The sequence below is a fragment of the Eutrigla gurnardus genome (assembly GCF_963514095.1).
Source record: "Eutrigla gurnardus genome assembly, chromosome: 7".
In the NCBI taxonomy this organism is placed as follows: Eukaryota; Metazoa; Chordata; class Actinopteri; order Perciformes; family Triglidae; genus Eutrigla; species Eutrigla gurnardus.
The window spans coordinates 8,034,929-8,050,085 of NC_139921.1; the positions used below are offsets into that span (position 1 = coordinate 8,034,929).

Here is a 15,157-nt window from a genome sequence, read left to right on the forward strand (position 1 = left end):
CCCCAACACGTGGTCTGGTTCCTGATCTCCAGCAGCCCAGTATAGTGGGTCTGCACCGTGAGAGTGAAACATAGACAAAATCAGATTCTGGTAGGTTTTCAACCTTCAGTTTGCTTTCCTTAAACTCACTCAACTGTTTCTCCTCTCATCCAAGAGGCTTCTTCAGTTTGTTAGAATTGGCTTTTACTTTGTTCACTTTAGACTTGCACTTTTTCACTGAACTCATATAAATCACTGGTTGTGCTCATTAGAACAGTGTGACAGTTAACCTGATAAGCAGGAACCCATTGAATCTTCAAGGCCCTCTTTGATCTGTTTGTTCTGTAGGTTTGCTAGAATAGATACACGCCTGAAGGACAACACCCATACATGTTTCATATGACATTTCTATAAGCTCACGTCAGAGATAAGTGACCAGTGAGACTCGGTTGTGTGAAAGTTCGACCTCTGTACGGGGCAGTCCCAGCCCAAGAAGATACATTTTAACCAGCACCAGTAAATTGTGCTTGTTCTGACTGAGATCCTGTGGGAGCTCTGCCATTCCGAGCCCAGCGCTGCCATACTTTACCTGTGACCAGAATAAATATCTGTGAACTGAAGAGTTCACCGGTTTATCCTTGGGCTTCCAACAAAAGAACTGGGGGTTAATAAGTTCTGGTTCAGTCGCCTACGATAAAGCTTTCTTTGCTCTGTGTCACTTTGTGACCGTCATGTTGCCTCCCCTACCTTTTTTAAACAATATATAATTGCTCAGAGAAAAAACAAACCTTTAGTTTGCTGTAGTTTAACCAGAATGTGTTGTACCTTTTCTCCAGGCATCACCACTGTGCTGACCATGTCCACCATCATCACTGGAGTGAATGCGTCCATGCCCAGGGTGTCCTACATCAAGGCGGTGGACATCTACCTGTGGGTCAGCTTTGTCTTTGTCTTCTTGTCCGTGTTGGAGTACGCCGCCGTCAACTACCTGTCCACCGTACAGGACCGCCGCGAGCGCAAGATGAGAGAGCGGGCGCGTTCCCAGGTTTGTTTCTGCTCCATGCTGTTGGGTGCTGTGAGGAAAACCCCAAATTTGCATGATATTAACAAAAACAAGAGGCATCTGTTCATGAGCAAGAGCAGTCCCTGTAGCTGTTCAGAGAATCCTGACTCCAAAAGCTCGAACTACTCTGATTCTGGGAAACTTTTCTTAAAAGAGCATCTGCCAGGCTTCCTGCACACATAAAGGAAACAAGAGGAGCAGTGAAACAAAGAGCAACAAAGAAACAACAAGTTGAATTAAAAGTTAACTGGATAGATTGGGAAAAGTTGGTAAAAAAAACAATTCTTCTTTCAACCTGTTTGCATGTTGAACTCGGTCTGGCTTTGAGTGAATAAGGGAAGTGATTACAAACAAGTCCTGTCCTTTAAATCCTAAAAAATAAAAATAAACTTTATTGAAAAACAATAAAAGCAACATAAATCCCCCAAAAGTAACATGAACATCAGAGCATTCTTATCAGTCTTCAGTCATTTTGTGACTGTAAATTAGTAGTATCTTTTATTTTGAAAGTGTTGATACATGAAAATATTACTTATACAATATTCTCTATGTTATATTGAAATGATTTCAAACACTTAATATGCAACTTTTTCAAATATTTCACTGCTTAAATCTGGCAATAACTGTCTGGCAAGTTAGAACCTGTTCAGGTGAAAAGTTCGAAGTGAAGGCCTTTCCACTCTGAGTCCGTTTTCGTTGCATGTTAAGAAAATAAATACCTCACGAAACTTTCGTCTCTCAAAAAGATTTTGTGAACAGGTTTGATCTTCTACATCATCCATCAAAAATTGTTTAGAGAGTTGTTTGGCCAGTCAGAGCCACTGTAGAGCCCACAAACAAGCTCATCCACCTCGTTGCTCAAAGCAAGGCGCTGTGTGACAAACAGAATATAAAGATGCAGAGATGAAGGGCAGATTGTGGCAGCGATTGCCGAGGCGCTTGGGATTAGAGACATACTGCAACCGCTGTTCGAGGTCGATGAAAATTACTTCTTTCTGATGTGCTGTTCCAAAAGTGCTGCAAACTGGACCGACACGACTCAATGTGCAAAGGACTTTAATCTGAAAAATAAGTGGACATGGTACATTCCTCTGCTCATACTTTAGTTAGTGATAAACTACATAAGTAGGTACTTCTACAAATCAACAATAAATGTTTATTTTGACTCATACCCAAATACACCGTCCGGCTGCAAAAAATGCTCAACTCCACTCCACCAATCGCGTTTGAGCACATTGAAAACGCTTACTAACTAATTCAGTGAATGAAATAAACTTTTATGTATTTTTGCCTGGAAGGACTAATGGTTGAGAACCACCGCAGTCACTGTCAAAATCAGTGTTATATGAGCTTTGTATAACTTTATTGAAAACTATTGCCACTCTGTCCTGCAATTCTATAATGCAATTTGCAAAACAGCAAGAACAAGCACTTTCATTAGTGGTCACATGACCAATCACCATTGTTTTAACTCACTCTCTAATAGATAGGACCTAAAAAGACAATTAAATAGATGAAAATGAGACGGACTGCCACTTTAAGCTGTTTGAGCTTCATGGAAAGGTAAGACAGACTTTCCTGAATCCTGCCACCTGCCACATCCTGTGTGAATGTGATGGTGAAGCAGCGCTGATGAAATATTGGGCGGAATATGATTTGAGTTGGCTTATGTCCTGTCCAATTGAAGGCACTTATGGAATAGTTATGGCTCATTAGCACAAGCACAAATTGCTGGTTTGAATGATTATGATAAAGTGGATCTTCAAGGGGAAATCAAACGTGTGGCATTATTATTCATTTTACGATCCTCTTACATTTAATTTATACAATCTGGCGTCAATTTACCTTCTCACCATCTGCGTTGACAATTTCCCCCCGTCTCCAAAATGTCCGTACAGATGGGGCAGAGTATCCATACAGGTGGGCAAATTCCTCCACGAGTCTGGATGTGAAAGATCCCAACTTTTGGACAGGAAGTGACATACACCACTTTCAGACCCTGTTTTGTGTGTTGGCAACGGTTATAAATTAGGTAAAAATTCATAGGTTCAATTTTTGCAACACACTTGCGTATAGTTGTTGAAAAAGCGTTGACTAAAGCATTCAAAGAAGTTGACATCTATGAAAGCCACATCATTATCATCCAATGAGATTATCCTCTGGGGATAATGAATATCCATACTAAATGTTGTGGTATTATTGCCTGTAGTTGTTGATAATTCTTTCTTGCACAAACTGTTGGAGTGACTTCACGATTAGCAGGACAAAAAAGTTGTCAGCATTGATAACCAAAGTCAACCATCTGAGGAAGGTTTGATCAGGTTGCCTAATAATCTGCCTAAACTGTGTTGCATTTCCAGTCATGATTATAATGTATTTCTTCCCTGCCAGTCACTGCCCTGCACCTGCGGGATCTCCCAGACGCGAACCATGACCATGCTGGATGGTACCTACAGTGAAGCCGACACCAACAGCCTCGCTGGCTACACCGAGGAGCCTATGGTACCAGGGGAGGAGCAAGAAGAGCTGCACGAGGTTTCAGAGAAACCCGAACACATGGTGGTCCACCTGTCAGTGAGTAGCGAGTCCACCACCACCAAGAAGAAGAAGAGCCTGCGTACCCTCAACATCATTCAGAACACCCATGCCATTGACAAATACTCCCGGATGATTTTCCCTGGTTCGTACATCTTCTTCAACCTTATCTATTGGTCCGTCTACTGCTGAAAGACAATCCTGAGTCTTCACTGAGACCAGATTAACACACAGACAGTGAAATATAAATGCTGCATCCGAATGGGACACAAATTCAAAGAGTGCTGTCGTACTGTAAGTCTGGTTCTGCAAAGTGCAAGATGTGCAAAAATTCAGCATTGGGACTTTGGGATTGATTGGACATTTGATTTGTCTTTTCCTCATGCAGCAATTTGAATGTGCATTAATGCTCTAAACTATAAACAAAGAAACAAGTCATGTGAATGCTCTTTCTAAACTACTAATGCTAATTAGTCAGTATTTTTCAGCTTCATTAACTGTCAACTGCTGTTGAAAAGCTCTTTGTCCGCATTACTGCTGTTCTTACCAGCTATGGCGGGAGAAAAGCACACTTTTCTATTTGACTCGTACCATTGATAGATAGGGATGAGATATGCATGTATTAACATGTATTTGTTAAGATTTTCAAGCTGAGAATAACCATGATTAGAAGGTTTTTAGGCCCATTATCCATGAGTCAGAAAGCGATGACAACTTTATTTAATGTGAAGATAACACATTTTGACAGTATAACTTAAGCCTGTTATCAAACTAGAAGGTGTTATAACTTAATGTTGAATCCATCCAACTGCGCAGCCATGTTTATTTAGTGGTGCTTCTAGCTAAATGCTAATGACAGCATGCTAACATTTGATGATGTTTAGCAGGCAATGTTTACCATGTTCACCATCTTATTTTGGAAACTTGTGCAGCTGATGGGAATGTCATTAGTTTTGCTGGCATTTGGTCATAAACCAAAGCTGGGGAAATTGAGACTAGATGAAAACTCGGGATCACCAAAGTTACAAGAACATGAATGTCTGTGCAGAGGTTCATGGTAATCAATCCCCCTGGTGATGTTATATTTCACTCATAACCAAAAATCTCCTTATGGTGATGCTAAAGTTAGATACAGTCATATGATCATCAAAGCCAGTGGGGTTCACCCTCTGGGGAAAATGAATGTCTGTAGAAAACTGCATGACAATCGATCTGATATTTGCCAGAATATGTCACTCTGGACTAGGGATGCTCCGATTCTACTTTTTTAGTCCTGAAACCAAAACCTGGGCTATACCGAGCACTGATCCTATACCAGTGTTTAATTAGGAAGCTGTATGCCTCACTGTGTGGAAGTGATCATTCTATTATGTGCAAGGCAACATCAGGCTTAACGCTTCTGATACATTCACATGGAATCAGGCAACGGTGAAGGGTCAGCACCTTCTGGATGCTACGGAAACAGTCCGACTACAGCAGGACGGCAAAACAAAAATTGCATGTTGATTTGTCGCTTTGGTGAAATATATTTAATCCAATTATTTTGCGTCTACTATTTTATGTAATTATGTTAGTATAAGGCAGCTTTCTCTTAATATTCTATTTCAAACTTGACCAACTTACTCCTTGTGTGAAGGAGCTGTGTAACATCCAGTTCTGCTGGCTTTGCCTAATTTCACCGTCCTGCTTCTGTCCACTAAAATGATATCTGGTCATTTGCACCATTCCATGTGATTGCAGCATGAAACGTTGCTTTCCTAATGTTGGATAACAAAATGTTACAATTAAATACAAAGATATAAATACCTGATACCCGACCGGCCAATAATAATAATAATAATAATAACTTTATTTGTATAGCACCTTTAAAAACAGCAGTTAACAAAGTGCTTTGACATGTCAAAAATCACAGAACACACAAATACAGTACAATACAAATACAATAATCAATCCAGTTGAGTTGGTATTGCACCCATATCATCTCTAGTCTGGACAAAAGGAACAATCCCTGAACCTTCCATAGAGCTCCACTGCTAGCATGGATAAAAACAGAGTTGACTCTCAACAAAACATTTCTCTCATTGACATATAAGTCACGTCCATCCAAATGTAGACCAAGTTTGAACCGCATTTATATATATATAAAAGATGGATAGTCACTGAGGGTCACTGACAATATGATTTAATTGGGAGTGAGTTGAGTTCAGAGTGATGACAAGTTGGAATATTGGGAGTTAGGTGCATCAAGATAAGCAGTTGGTGGGCACTTTCTAGTCGGGTGCCCTTAAACCATGGCAGAAAAGAATATAACGAAAAGAGTGCCAGTCAAACCTCAAATGTATGGAAAAATATGTGGTCTAGAAGTATAGAAGCACCCTGATATGCACAGAGAACAAAAATAATATCTTAAAGGGAGAAGTCACATAGACACAATATGCCACATAGTCCCATTGTATTGAGAGAAGGCAGATATCTCCAAAACTAAACTATACAATTCACATCAAATCAATCTAGATTGATAAATAGCACTACGGGAAAGTATATATTATTGATTATTGGATGAACTGTCCCTTTAAGATAAAGACATCATTGGATAACCAACTTCAGGGCCACAACACCACTTGATCTTTCGAGGAAATGATCTCGAGATAACAGGCCTAAAAATACATTGGTTAATCTCAACATCGGTAGCATTGAAGATGCAAATCGTGTCTTTTTCACTGGATTCCTACTGGTTTTGATATTGTTAAGCTGTTCTCATGTGTTAAGACTACAATGACTTTCTGATAAACTGGCCTCTTGGTAAGATTCCTTAACAACAACACTGGACTACTTAAAAGCCATCTTATTAACTGCTAATTGCCTTAGCATTTGACGGACATATGTACCAAATACTACAGATTGCTACAAAATAGGACTGTAGTGATACCTGTGTCATAAGATCTTAAAGGTTTCTCTGAAGGTCACTGTAGTCATTTATCCTTGTTAGCAAAGAGAAGGAACAAGAGCGAGCTTAATAAAACACCTTCAGAGCTCACATCATTTCATTCATTCAATATCATTTCAGACGAATTCATTTCTCTTGCTCTTTGAAATAAAATTCACGTGCAGATTTGGGACATTGAAATCAACTTTCTCGTCCATGATGCAGTTGCCAAGTAGGATAATGAGTTTCCCTAAACTTCTCTATGAGTGAATATGTGCGGTGACTTCTCACAGTATGAAAACATGCTTACCCACTTGAAATAGCTGGTAATGGATCAAAGCTATGATTGTAATACTGTTTGTGACTCAATCTGAGAGTGTCTTAAACAGTGTGATCCACATCTCAATAAGCTTGTTTGCCATGAACACTGTTCACACGGGATCAAACAACTATGGTTGTTCATCATTTGTGAATTCATGCCCGTGTGTGCATTTAAAAATTAAAATGTTCTATATGTCTCTGCCCATCCAACACATTCTCACTCCAATATATCAAATAATGCAGCTTGGTCAGTGCTCCAAAGCTTCAAACTGTGAAGCTCTACATTCCCCTTGTAGCATGTGTCTATACTATATACTATACGTTCTAGTGTCTTTTCAAAATAAACTTCAGCAAAAAAATCACTTCAGATAAAACTTGATTAGTCCCACAGTGTGGACATTTACAAGTGCTGCCACTACATGCGGCACCAGATTTTTACATTCACTTCATAAGGGAAAGAGCAACAAATGAGTCACGTGGATGTTCACATTAACGTGTTCGCTGACTTGACAAAATGTTTCACACCGGACACGAACAGCGGTCTTCTGGATGAAAGTCCTACGTTTGTTTGACCTGTTCATCTCCCAAACATCCTGCCTTTTGTGGACTATCTTGCTCTTTATACCACATTTATCTACCCACAATAAAGCAGGTGGGTGTGGCAAAAACACGTTAAATGAGCGTTGGTGTCAGACACCAAGGAGCACTGTCCAAGCTGCATTATTTATTATCCATTATTTGACGCCTTGGCAATAAGAGCGGGTGGAAACACCTCACAGATTGCTTGAATTCCCCCCTGTTTATACTGTATATGTAAAAAAAAAAAATGGATTTATGGCTTCTTGCATCATTATTACTGGAAAAACTAGAGAGGAGTTCTCACTGGAGAAAGTGTGAGAGGGGTTTTCTGCCCATGTTTGTCTGCTGCTGTACTGGATGGTCAAATTTGATAAGCCAGTCATTTTGACATCTCTGTGGATGAAGTGCTCAAGTTGTACTAACCAGCACAGTGCCAGCTGTTCATCCCTCTGTAATAATGTGAACAGAAGGTCACAGCATAATTTTTTTTTTTTTTTTTAAAGACTGAAGATGAAAACTGTCCTGAAGAAAATACATTGTCCATTCAAAGCCGAGAATAGAGACTTACCTCAAATGGATTCAGTGCTTTGGCTTCGTGTATGGTGTAAAACACAAGATTTCAGAAAAAAGAAATGAACAAAACTGAAGCGAAATACTATTCATAAAACATGAAATAAAAAGTACATTTAAGACACTTTCAGTCACTTTAATACACTTTCAGATGACACAGTTGGGGGAAAAACACATCAGCATTTCAGAAAACAAAAAACTAGAAAAATATTTTACAAACTAAAAAATGCCTGATTATCTCTTTCCCATTTGTGATGACGGTCTCTGATGGCTACAAGAAGTTGGAATTAGGAAGGTCTTAAGTTGTTTTTTTGTGCACCCCATGGGCCAAATGTACAGTCTGTAATGTGGTTCTACTTGTTCTCTATAAGATACTGTGATGAGATATGGGCAGATCCTCGTCCTCTCACACTCACTGTTGCAGGGCCGTGGGAAGTGAGTTTTGGTTGGGGGTGCTGTAGTGGGGGGTAGTTTGCCAGAAATCCATAAAAATAGGCTTTATTTGAAATGGTACAAAATTGATTGTATTTTATTGAAACGCCTCTGTAACAGGACAGCATACTTGCATTTGTCGTACCATAAAGCTTAGCGGCTTAGCTCATAGGATATCTCACTCACTTTGTTTTGTTTTTGTTTAGATCTCCTAGGTTTAATGTAACATTATATGAGTGCATAATAGACAGGGGGACGGAGAGTTTTTATTTATTTTTTTTTATTTTTTTTTTGATCACAAGTGGTATGACACATAAATACGCGTGCTTTCCTGCAGGGGATGCTTCCGCACCCCCACTTCCCACAGCTATGCACTGTTGCCTCTCCAGGTACAAGTGGTATTACAGGACGGACCGTGGCTGGTCGGTTAGCATGCTCATCTGCCTAGATATCTCTGCAACACAATGCATAGACGTCTTTGTCATAACGTCAACACTGTAATCTCTTCACATTCTGTTAAAAATGTTATTTCATTTAATTCTGGTCAGATCTTACACATTACACCTTTAAGGATGAAAAAGATAGCAGTAACCTACCTCTTCTGGTTTTTTAAGGTTCATGTTTTCTGAAATGTCATGTTGTGTTTTTTGTCATGAATGTCTTATTTCTGTCCATTTAGCTTCTGTAACTGCTTCCCCTGCAGAGATACAACCCACTCTCCTACACAATTATGTTCCCATGCATCTAAACTGTGCACTCAGTTCCATTTCTAGGGAAAAAACATTTTTACTGGACTGAACTGTTGCAGTTTTAAACCGTTTGAAACAGTTGGAAACAAAACGTGGTACAAAACTAGATTTTTAGGTTTAGATGACAAAAAAATGACTTTGACATTGAAACAAAACAAAAAAGCAACAAAAGTACCTCGTTCACATGGGATACGAAGAGCAGCATCCTGTGTTTTTAGACCCGTCACCAGACCTCCTCCCTTCTGGAGGCCTGTTTGAAACTAACTTGTGTTATGTCAAGAGCAAACATAATCCACAAGAAATACATTTCCTAAAAAACTTTTGTGTGGGACCGTCATTTCTAGGAGAGCAGGCTGAGACCCCAACTGACCTGTGGATTCAAAGTAAGGACTTTGTTGTTGGGAGAAACAATGCTAAGCACAAAGCCACTGCCCCCACTGTTTTTTCAGATATCTTGTTTATAGCAAAAGGCCACTGCAGTTCTAACAAAGTGAAACAACTTAACATTTTCATGAGGTGGTAAATTTTCATTTTCTGGAGTCAAACACATCAAAGTAAAAGAAAAAAATGTATTTGCAGCTGAGGTTATGTACACAGTTGGATAAAAAAATTGACAAAAACGTAACAATCATAATTTATTCATATTATATTATATTACAGTGAAATATTCTGGTTGTGCTAATGTATTGTAACAATGTAAAGTATTTATAAGCTTTTAAGAAAAATCTAATTATTTTATATATCAGTGTAGCCATTTATAGATCAAGCAAACCGTAATATGTCTATTTGATTCAAATACAGCCATGAATGGTTCTTTAATGGCAATTGGGTGAACATTTGAAATTTGGATATTTGAATGATAATGATGGTGATTGAATGCTTTTTGGTGTCCACAGTACAGCTTTATTCATACACACTGTCACAGTATGCAGATTTATAAAAGGTTACCTTTTTGGAAGCTGTTCCTATCTTATTAAACATTAAGCCTGTGGTTGAAATGTTCTGTAGGCCTATCACTGTATGCAATCATGAGTTGCTACTGACATTAAAGAATGTTACAATGTATTCATCAGGGGGATATTAAATGTGATTATGATGAACGAGGTATGCCTTTTGATTTAGAAACATTTTCATTCTATCTGTAGTACTTTCTTTAGTTTTACAGTGACATTTGTGATACGTTTCAGAACCTCGTATTGAGATGTTAGAGGGATATATTATCAAAACGTTTGAGATGTTTTTTTTATGGCCCTGACAAAAGGCTGTTTCAAAGCTTCCAATTCCAAGTCTAATGTGGAGAATGCATTTCAAATTCAGCCTTTCTTCTCGCCAGATTTGCTCACGACTGCCAAGCTGCTGACAACTGTATGACATTTTTTTTTTTATCTCATGTGCAAATATCTACATAGTGCGTGGTGAGACGTGAAGCTTTGGGACGATTAGGGTTTAACTGATCTAATGCCATTTCTTAAAGCATTGGCAAGGTTCTAGAGAATTTAAACTTTCAAATCCAAGCAGACACGTGCTAGCTAATGTTCAGCAGAGAAGCTGCTTATTTTGACACAGAGCTTTTTTTAGGAGATTTGCCACATGTACTGGCATCCTATGTAAAAAACAGTATGTGATGATACAGAAATGGTTCAACACATTTTCTTAGCCATGATTATGAACTTGCATTCCCAGATATATTTATGACCCAAACAAATGTTTTTGAGTTTATACTTTAGTTTTTCCACCATAACAGAAACTCAACAGCAGTGTTTCCAAACATTTTCTGGGGACTCACCTTGATTAGGTAAACCAGCCATTTCGAAGACATATACGTTTGATAAATCGCAACTTTGTTTTATGCATGTGTTATAGAAAATGTATATACATGTTAAGTGTTCCTTTCATATTAGAGTCATAGTAGAGATGTAAGTAGGTTAAAATGATCAAAACAATAGAAACATTCAGGCTCCCTCATGCAGCTTAAAATAACATACATTTGAAATAAAAGACTATGGAAGAAATTCTACAAATGTATTTGGCGACACAAATCAAATCTCCTGTGACCCACCTGTGGATCCCAACCCAGTCTTTGGGAATGATTGCTCTACAGCACACTTAAGGCTCCCTGCCTGTGCAAAACATATTCATGACAATAGTCTGCAACACCCGTACTATTATCCGGTAGCGGCTGTAATGCTGTGAGAGCAAAGCAGCTGCTCTCACATTTGAAACACTTACAGTCACTCCTCAACCCCTAAAGAGTGCAAGGAAGCACATTGTTTCTTGGCAGGAGAAAAATAGATGCAAACTTGTCCAATACATGAAGAAATCACCACTTTCAGATCTAGATAGTTACGACCATACCAACCCCCGGATGGAAGCTGATCATTGAAGCTGCTTATAGCACAGCGGGCTTCTGACAGCTCAGTGCCCTAAATGTGGAACTGCAGAAAGACACAAACAGGTGCTCATGAATATGTATCACCTGAATGCTCGTGCCTCGCAAAATAAACTGCTTGTGGGTGAGTTGAATACAGAATGGAGACGCTACTCACTTTCTGACTTGTAAGTCATTAGCAACAGTCACTCCGACTCTACCTGCTGGGATTCATTCCCAAATTTAATGTACTGGCATTTTAGCAGACGCCAGACCCTCAGGGGTAGAACCTATTCCAGTACAGACAAAATAAACATTCATGCAATAAATGGTCCGAAAGATTGGGACCAAGGAAGCCAGATGAAGCAGTTAATGGATTCAAATCCATGTTTGAGTGACTGTCAAGGTTGTAATTTCAACTGAAGATAGGGAGACATATTCTCCTCATGTTTTTGTAATCCTATTTTGTCCGCCACACATTCACAGATTAGTTTACCACCAAAACTCTTGAAGCATTTATTTCATAAGAATATATGTTCAAAATGCACTCTGTTTAAGATAGTAATGTTGTCACTATCTCCCAACCATTCAGCCAATCACATGCCCCAGACTTAAAGAGACAGGATGTGTCATAAATCAGCATAATAATTCAGCATGGTGTAGTGCTGTCTGAATGTTTAGTGAGAATTATTGGATAGTGACTCCCTCACTCCCAGTATCCCACAATCCATCTTGTATGTATGTATGTATGTATGTATATATATATATATATATATATATATATATATATATATATATATATATATATATATATATATATATATATATATATATTATTATTATTATTTTTCTGTTCATCATTGTACAACCACACATTGATACTTCTCAATATAGTTCTCTACATAATCCTCTATATAGTTTTCTACAGAATGTTTAGAAACCTAGAAATTGAAAAAAGTTGAGAAAGTAAACAAAAGAGTAGGCTAGTCAGTAACAAAACAGATCATTGGTTAAAGGGACAGTGTAGGATTGGAATCTAACTGAATACCCCTCCCCTCACTCCTTCCTTTCCAGGCCTGTGGAAACATAAACGCAGTTCACCGCGCTCAGAGGTCATCCATGCTATAATAACGCCATTGACGGAAGTCACATGGCGGCTGGCAGTACAACGGTTTTACCTGAAACTTGCATTCTCTCCACTGGCCATCGGGGGCGACTCCTCTGGTTGCAAAATAAAGTCTGATTGCATTGAAGTCTGTGAGGAAATGACCATACTTCTCACTTGATTTATGTTCTCAGTAATCATTACATGAGTTTATAGTCTTAATCTCTAGTTTCAAGTCTGCTTTAACACAGCATCATGTTCATTTAGTAAATTATGGTCCATTTAGAGTCAAATAAACCATAAAGCAGGGGATGCTTTAAGGTGTGACCACCTTATCAAACTTTATTTATCTAGCCTTTTGTGTAAATCGCAATGCACGGGTGCTACACAGTAAATAGAAATGTGATATGATACAACTAAAACATAGCATAATACAAGGATAACCAACACAGCATACAGAATGGTAAGCACATTCCATACATACATACATGAAGATAATAAAATTGTGTTATGATTGACAGGTTGACAGATCCACCCGTCGCTCCTCTGCAGTCCAAATATGGTCACTTCCTTTACTGGTTGCAAAAGATTTCCTGATTGCAACAGCCAAAACTACAATATCCACTTCTTATATACAGTCTATGTGCACCAGTAATAATAATCTAATGCTATATTAATTAAATGGCCTCATTTATATATATTAATTACTTGTCTAACAGGCACAGGGGACATTTGTATACATTTGTCAACTTGATTGTAACAAGTCGTTAATATTTTCCTTGCCGCTAAACATTGGTCAGTGAGATTCCATTCTTGACTTCTTAGCAGCCAAAATTAAATGAAATAAATACATTTAACTTGATACTTAATGGCAGCAACTCAACTCTGTTTTAAAATATAGACTATTTATAGAAGGCTGTCAAGTTCTGCCAACTGTTATATCCATGAATATCCGTTGTCTTCTGTTCATGTTCTTTTTCAGGAAATGTTTAAAGTAATTTAAACCCTGGATAAATTCTGATGGACTTAATGGAAGCTTCTTTCCACTAATAGGAACCGAATTCTGAGACGCGGGCTGCAGTTTGAATCAGTGACGTGTTGGGCTCTGAGTCAGCAGCTGCTTTGGATTTGTTCCTTCCTCTGGTTCAAACTGGTCTGCTGATGAGTTTAGTGTTGCAGGAAAACACTGTAATTCACTATGAGCGGAACCTACTGAGTTATAATTGAACTGTCAGAAATGCTGAACTACAGTACAAGTTGAAATTGGATTCAAAGAGATGAAAAATAACTGTTGATAAAATGTAAATGCACCACAAGAACCACTAGTGTTTGAAGATGGCCTGTTTTTGTGTTTGTTTTCAAAGCTTTTCTTCCATTTAAGTGTTCATTTGTGTTGGTTAAAAACAACGACATTACAGGAATAAATATGTTCATAAATATAGTAAAGTTCTGTGTTTGCAAAACACTTAAAAATATATATAAAATTGCTGTTACAGTAATGTAGGCTATGTATTGTTTAATTCCTTAAGAAAACGCCAAAATGCACCACATAATTGTTTATTTGTTATTATTTGTACTAAATGTGAAACCCATTGTAGTGTTGTAGGCTAGTCCGTGTAAAATGCTGTTCCTGTAGCATACACTGAACATTTTGTTTCGTCATAGTGTTGCATTTCTGTTGTACTGTCGGGTAGTGCTCTAGTTTTCGAGCAGTCAGTGAAGGCAGCATGAAAGTGTGCGTTGACTCCCGCCCCCAGTGCTCTCGGCTCTACTTCCTGTATGCTATAAACTTCACTGTACACACCACACAGCAGCGCAGCACTCACACAAGCGGGTGCTCTCACACCTGATGAACACAAAGCCGTAAGTGTTTTTATTCTTATAAAGCCGTACTTGACCAATAAACCGGCTCCGTTGTTGAGCTAGCCTAATGATAATAGGCCCACCTCTGTTTACAAAGGTAGGAACTATCTGGAACCTCCCGTGCTTGTGGTCTACATTAGACAACTGGACTATAATGAGCCGATATGAGTTTGCGTGCTTGTCTTTTGTGGCCGGAGACCTTAAAGCAGTGCTGATCTAACGCTAAATCTCCGTGAATTAGCATAGCATATGTCGTCAACACCAAACTGAAGTTGGAGCTATAAACTAGCGTCCTTGAATGAAAACACGGTAACCGCGGAGAGCGACGAGCAAACGCATGGAGTGAAAATTACAGCCGTTAATGGCACATGTCAGTGACCTGGATTAAGGTTAGTGTTAATGCGCAAGTTGCCTGGACAGAGCTGTCAAACTGAGGGAGGAGGGACTTCGCTGTTTAAACCCACTGCTACAATCTACAGAGGACCTATTATGCATTTCTGCTTTTTCACTTTCCTTTACTGCGTTTAACTGTAAACTTGTTAACTGTAAACTTGTTTTGTGCATGTTAAAGATCTCCAGGGAGTCAAAGCCTCAAGTCTATGTCCAAAGTATTAGCATGAGACTTTTGATTTGATGTGTAAAGTTTTTGTTATGTTTCACTGAGGAC

At 38.7% G+C, this 15,157-nt stretch overlaps 2 protein-coding genes across 2 annotated transcripts in view; both read left to right on the forward strand.

Annotated features, from left to right (window-relative positions):
• gabrr2a (gamma-aminobutyric acid type A receptor subunit rho2a) overlaps nucleotides 1-3,800 on the forward strand; it is a 69,544-nt gene extending 65,744 nt beyond the window's left edge. Inside the window, exons 8-9 of the mRNA XM_084014049.1 lie at nucleotides 816-1,024; nucleotides 3,434-3,800. Coding sequence (XP_083870175.1) covers nucleotides 816-1,024; nucleotides 3,434-3,769 — 545 coding nt within the window. The 3' untranslated portion in view covers nucleotides 3,770-3,800. The remainder of the gene's footprint in view (nucleotides 1-815; nucleotides 1,025-3,433) is intronic.
• A 10,547-nt stretch (nucleotides 3,801-14,347) lies between these two features.
• The window catches only part of syne3 (spectrin repeat containing, nuclear envelope family member 3), a 41,611-nt gene continuing 40,801 nt past the window's right edge, over nucleotides 14,348-15,157 (forward strand). The window contains exon 1 of the mRNA XM_084014025.1: nucleotides 14,348-14,490. Within this exon, the coding sequence (XP_083870151.1) occupies nucleotides 14,477-14,490 (14 nt within the window). The 5' untranslated portion in view covers nucleotides 14,348-14,476. The remainder of the gene's footprint in view (nucleotides 14,491-15,157) is intronic.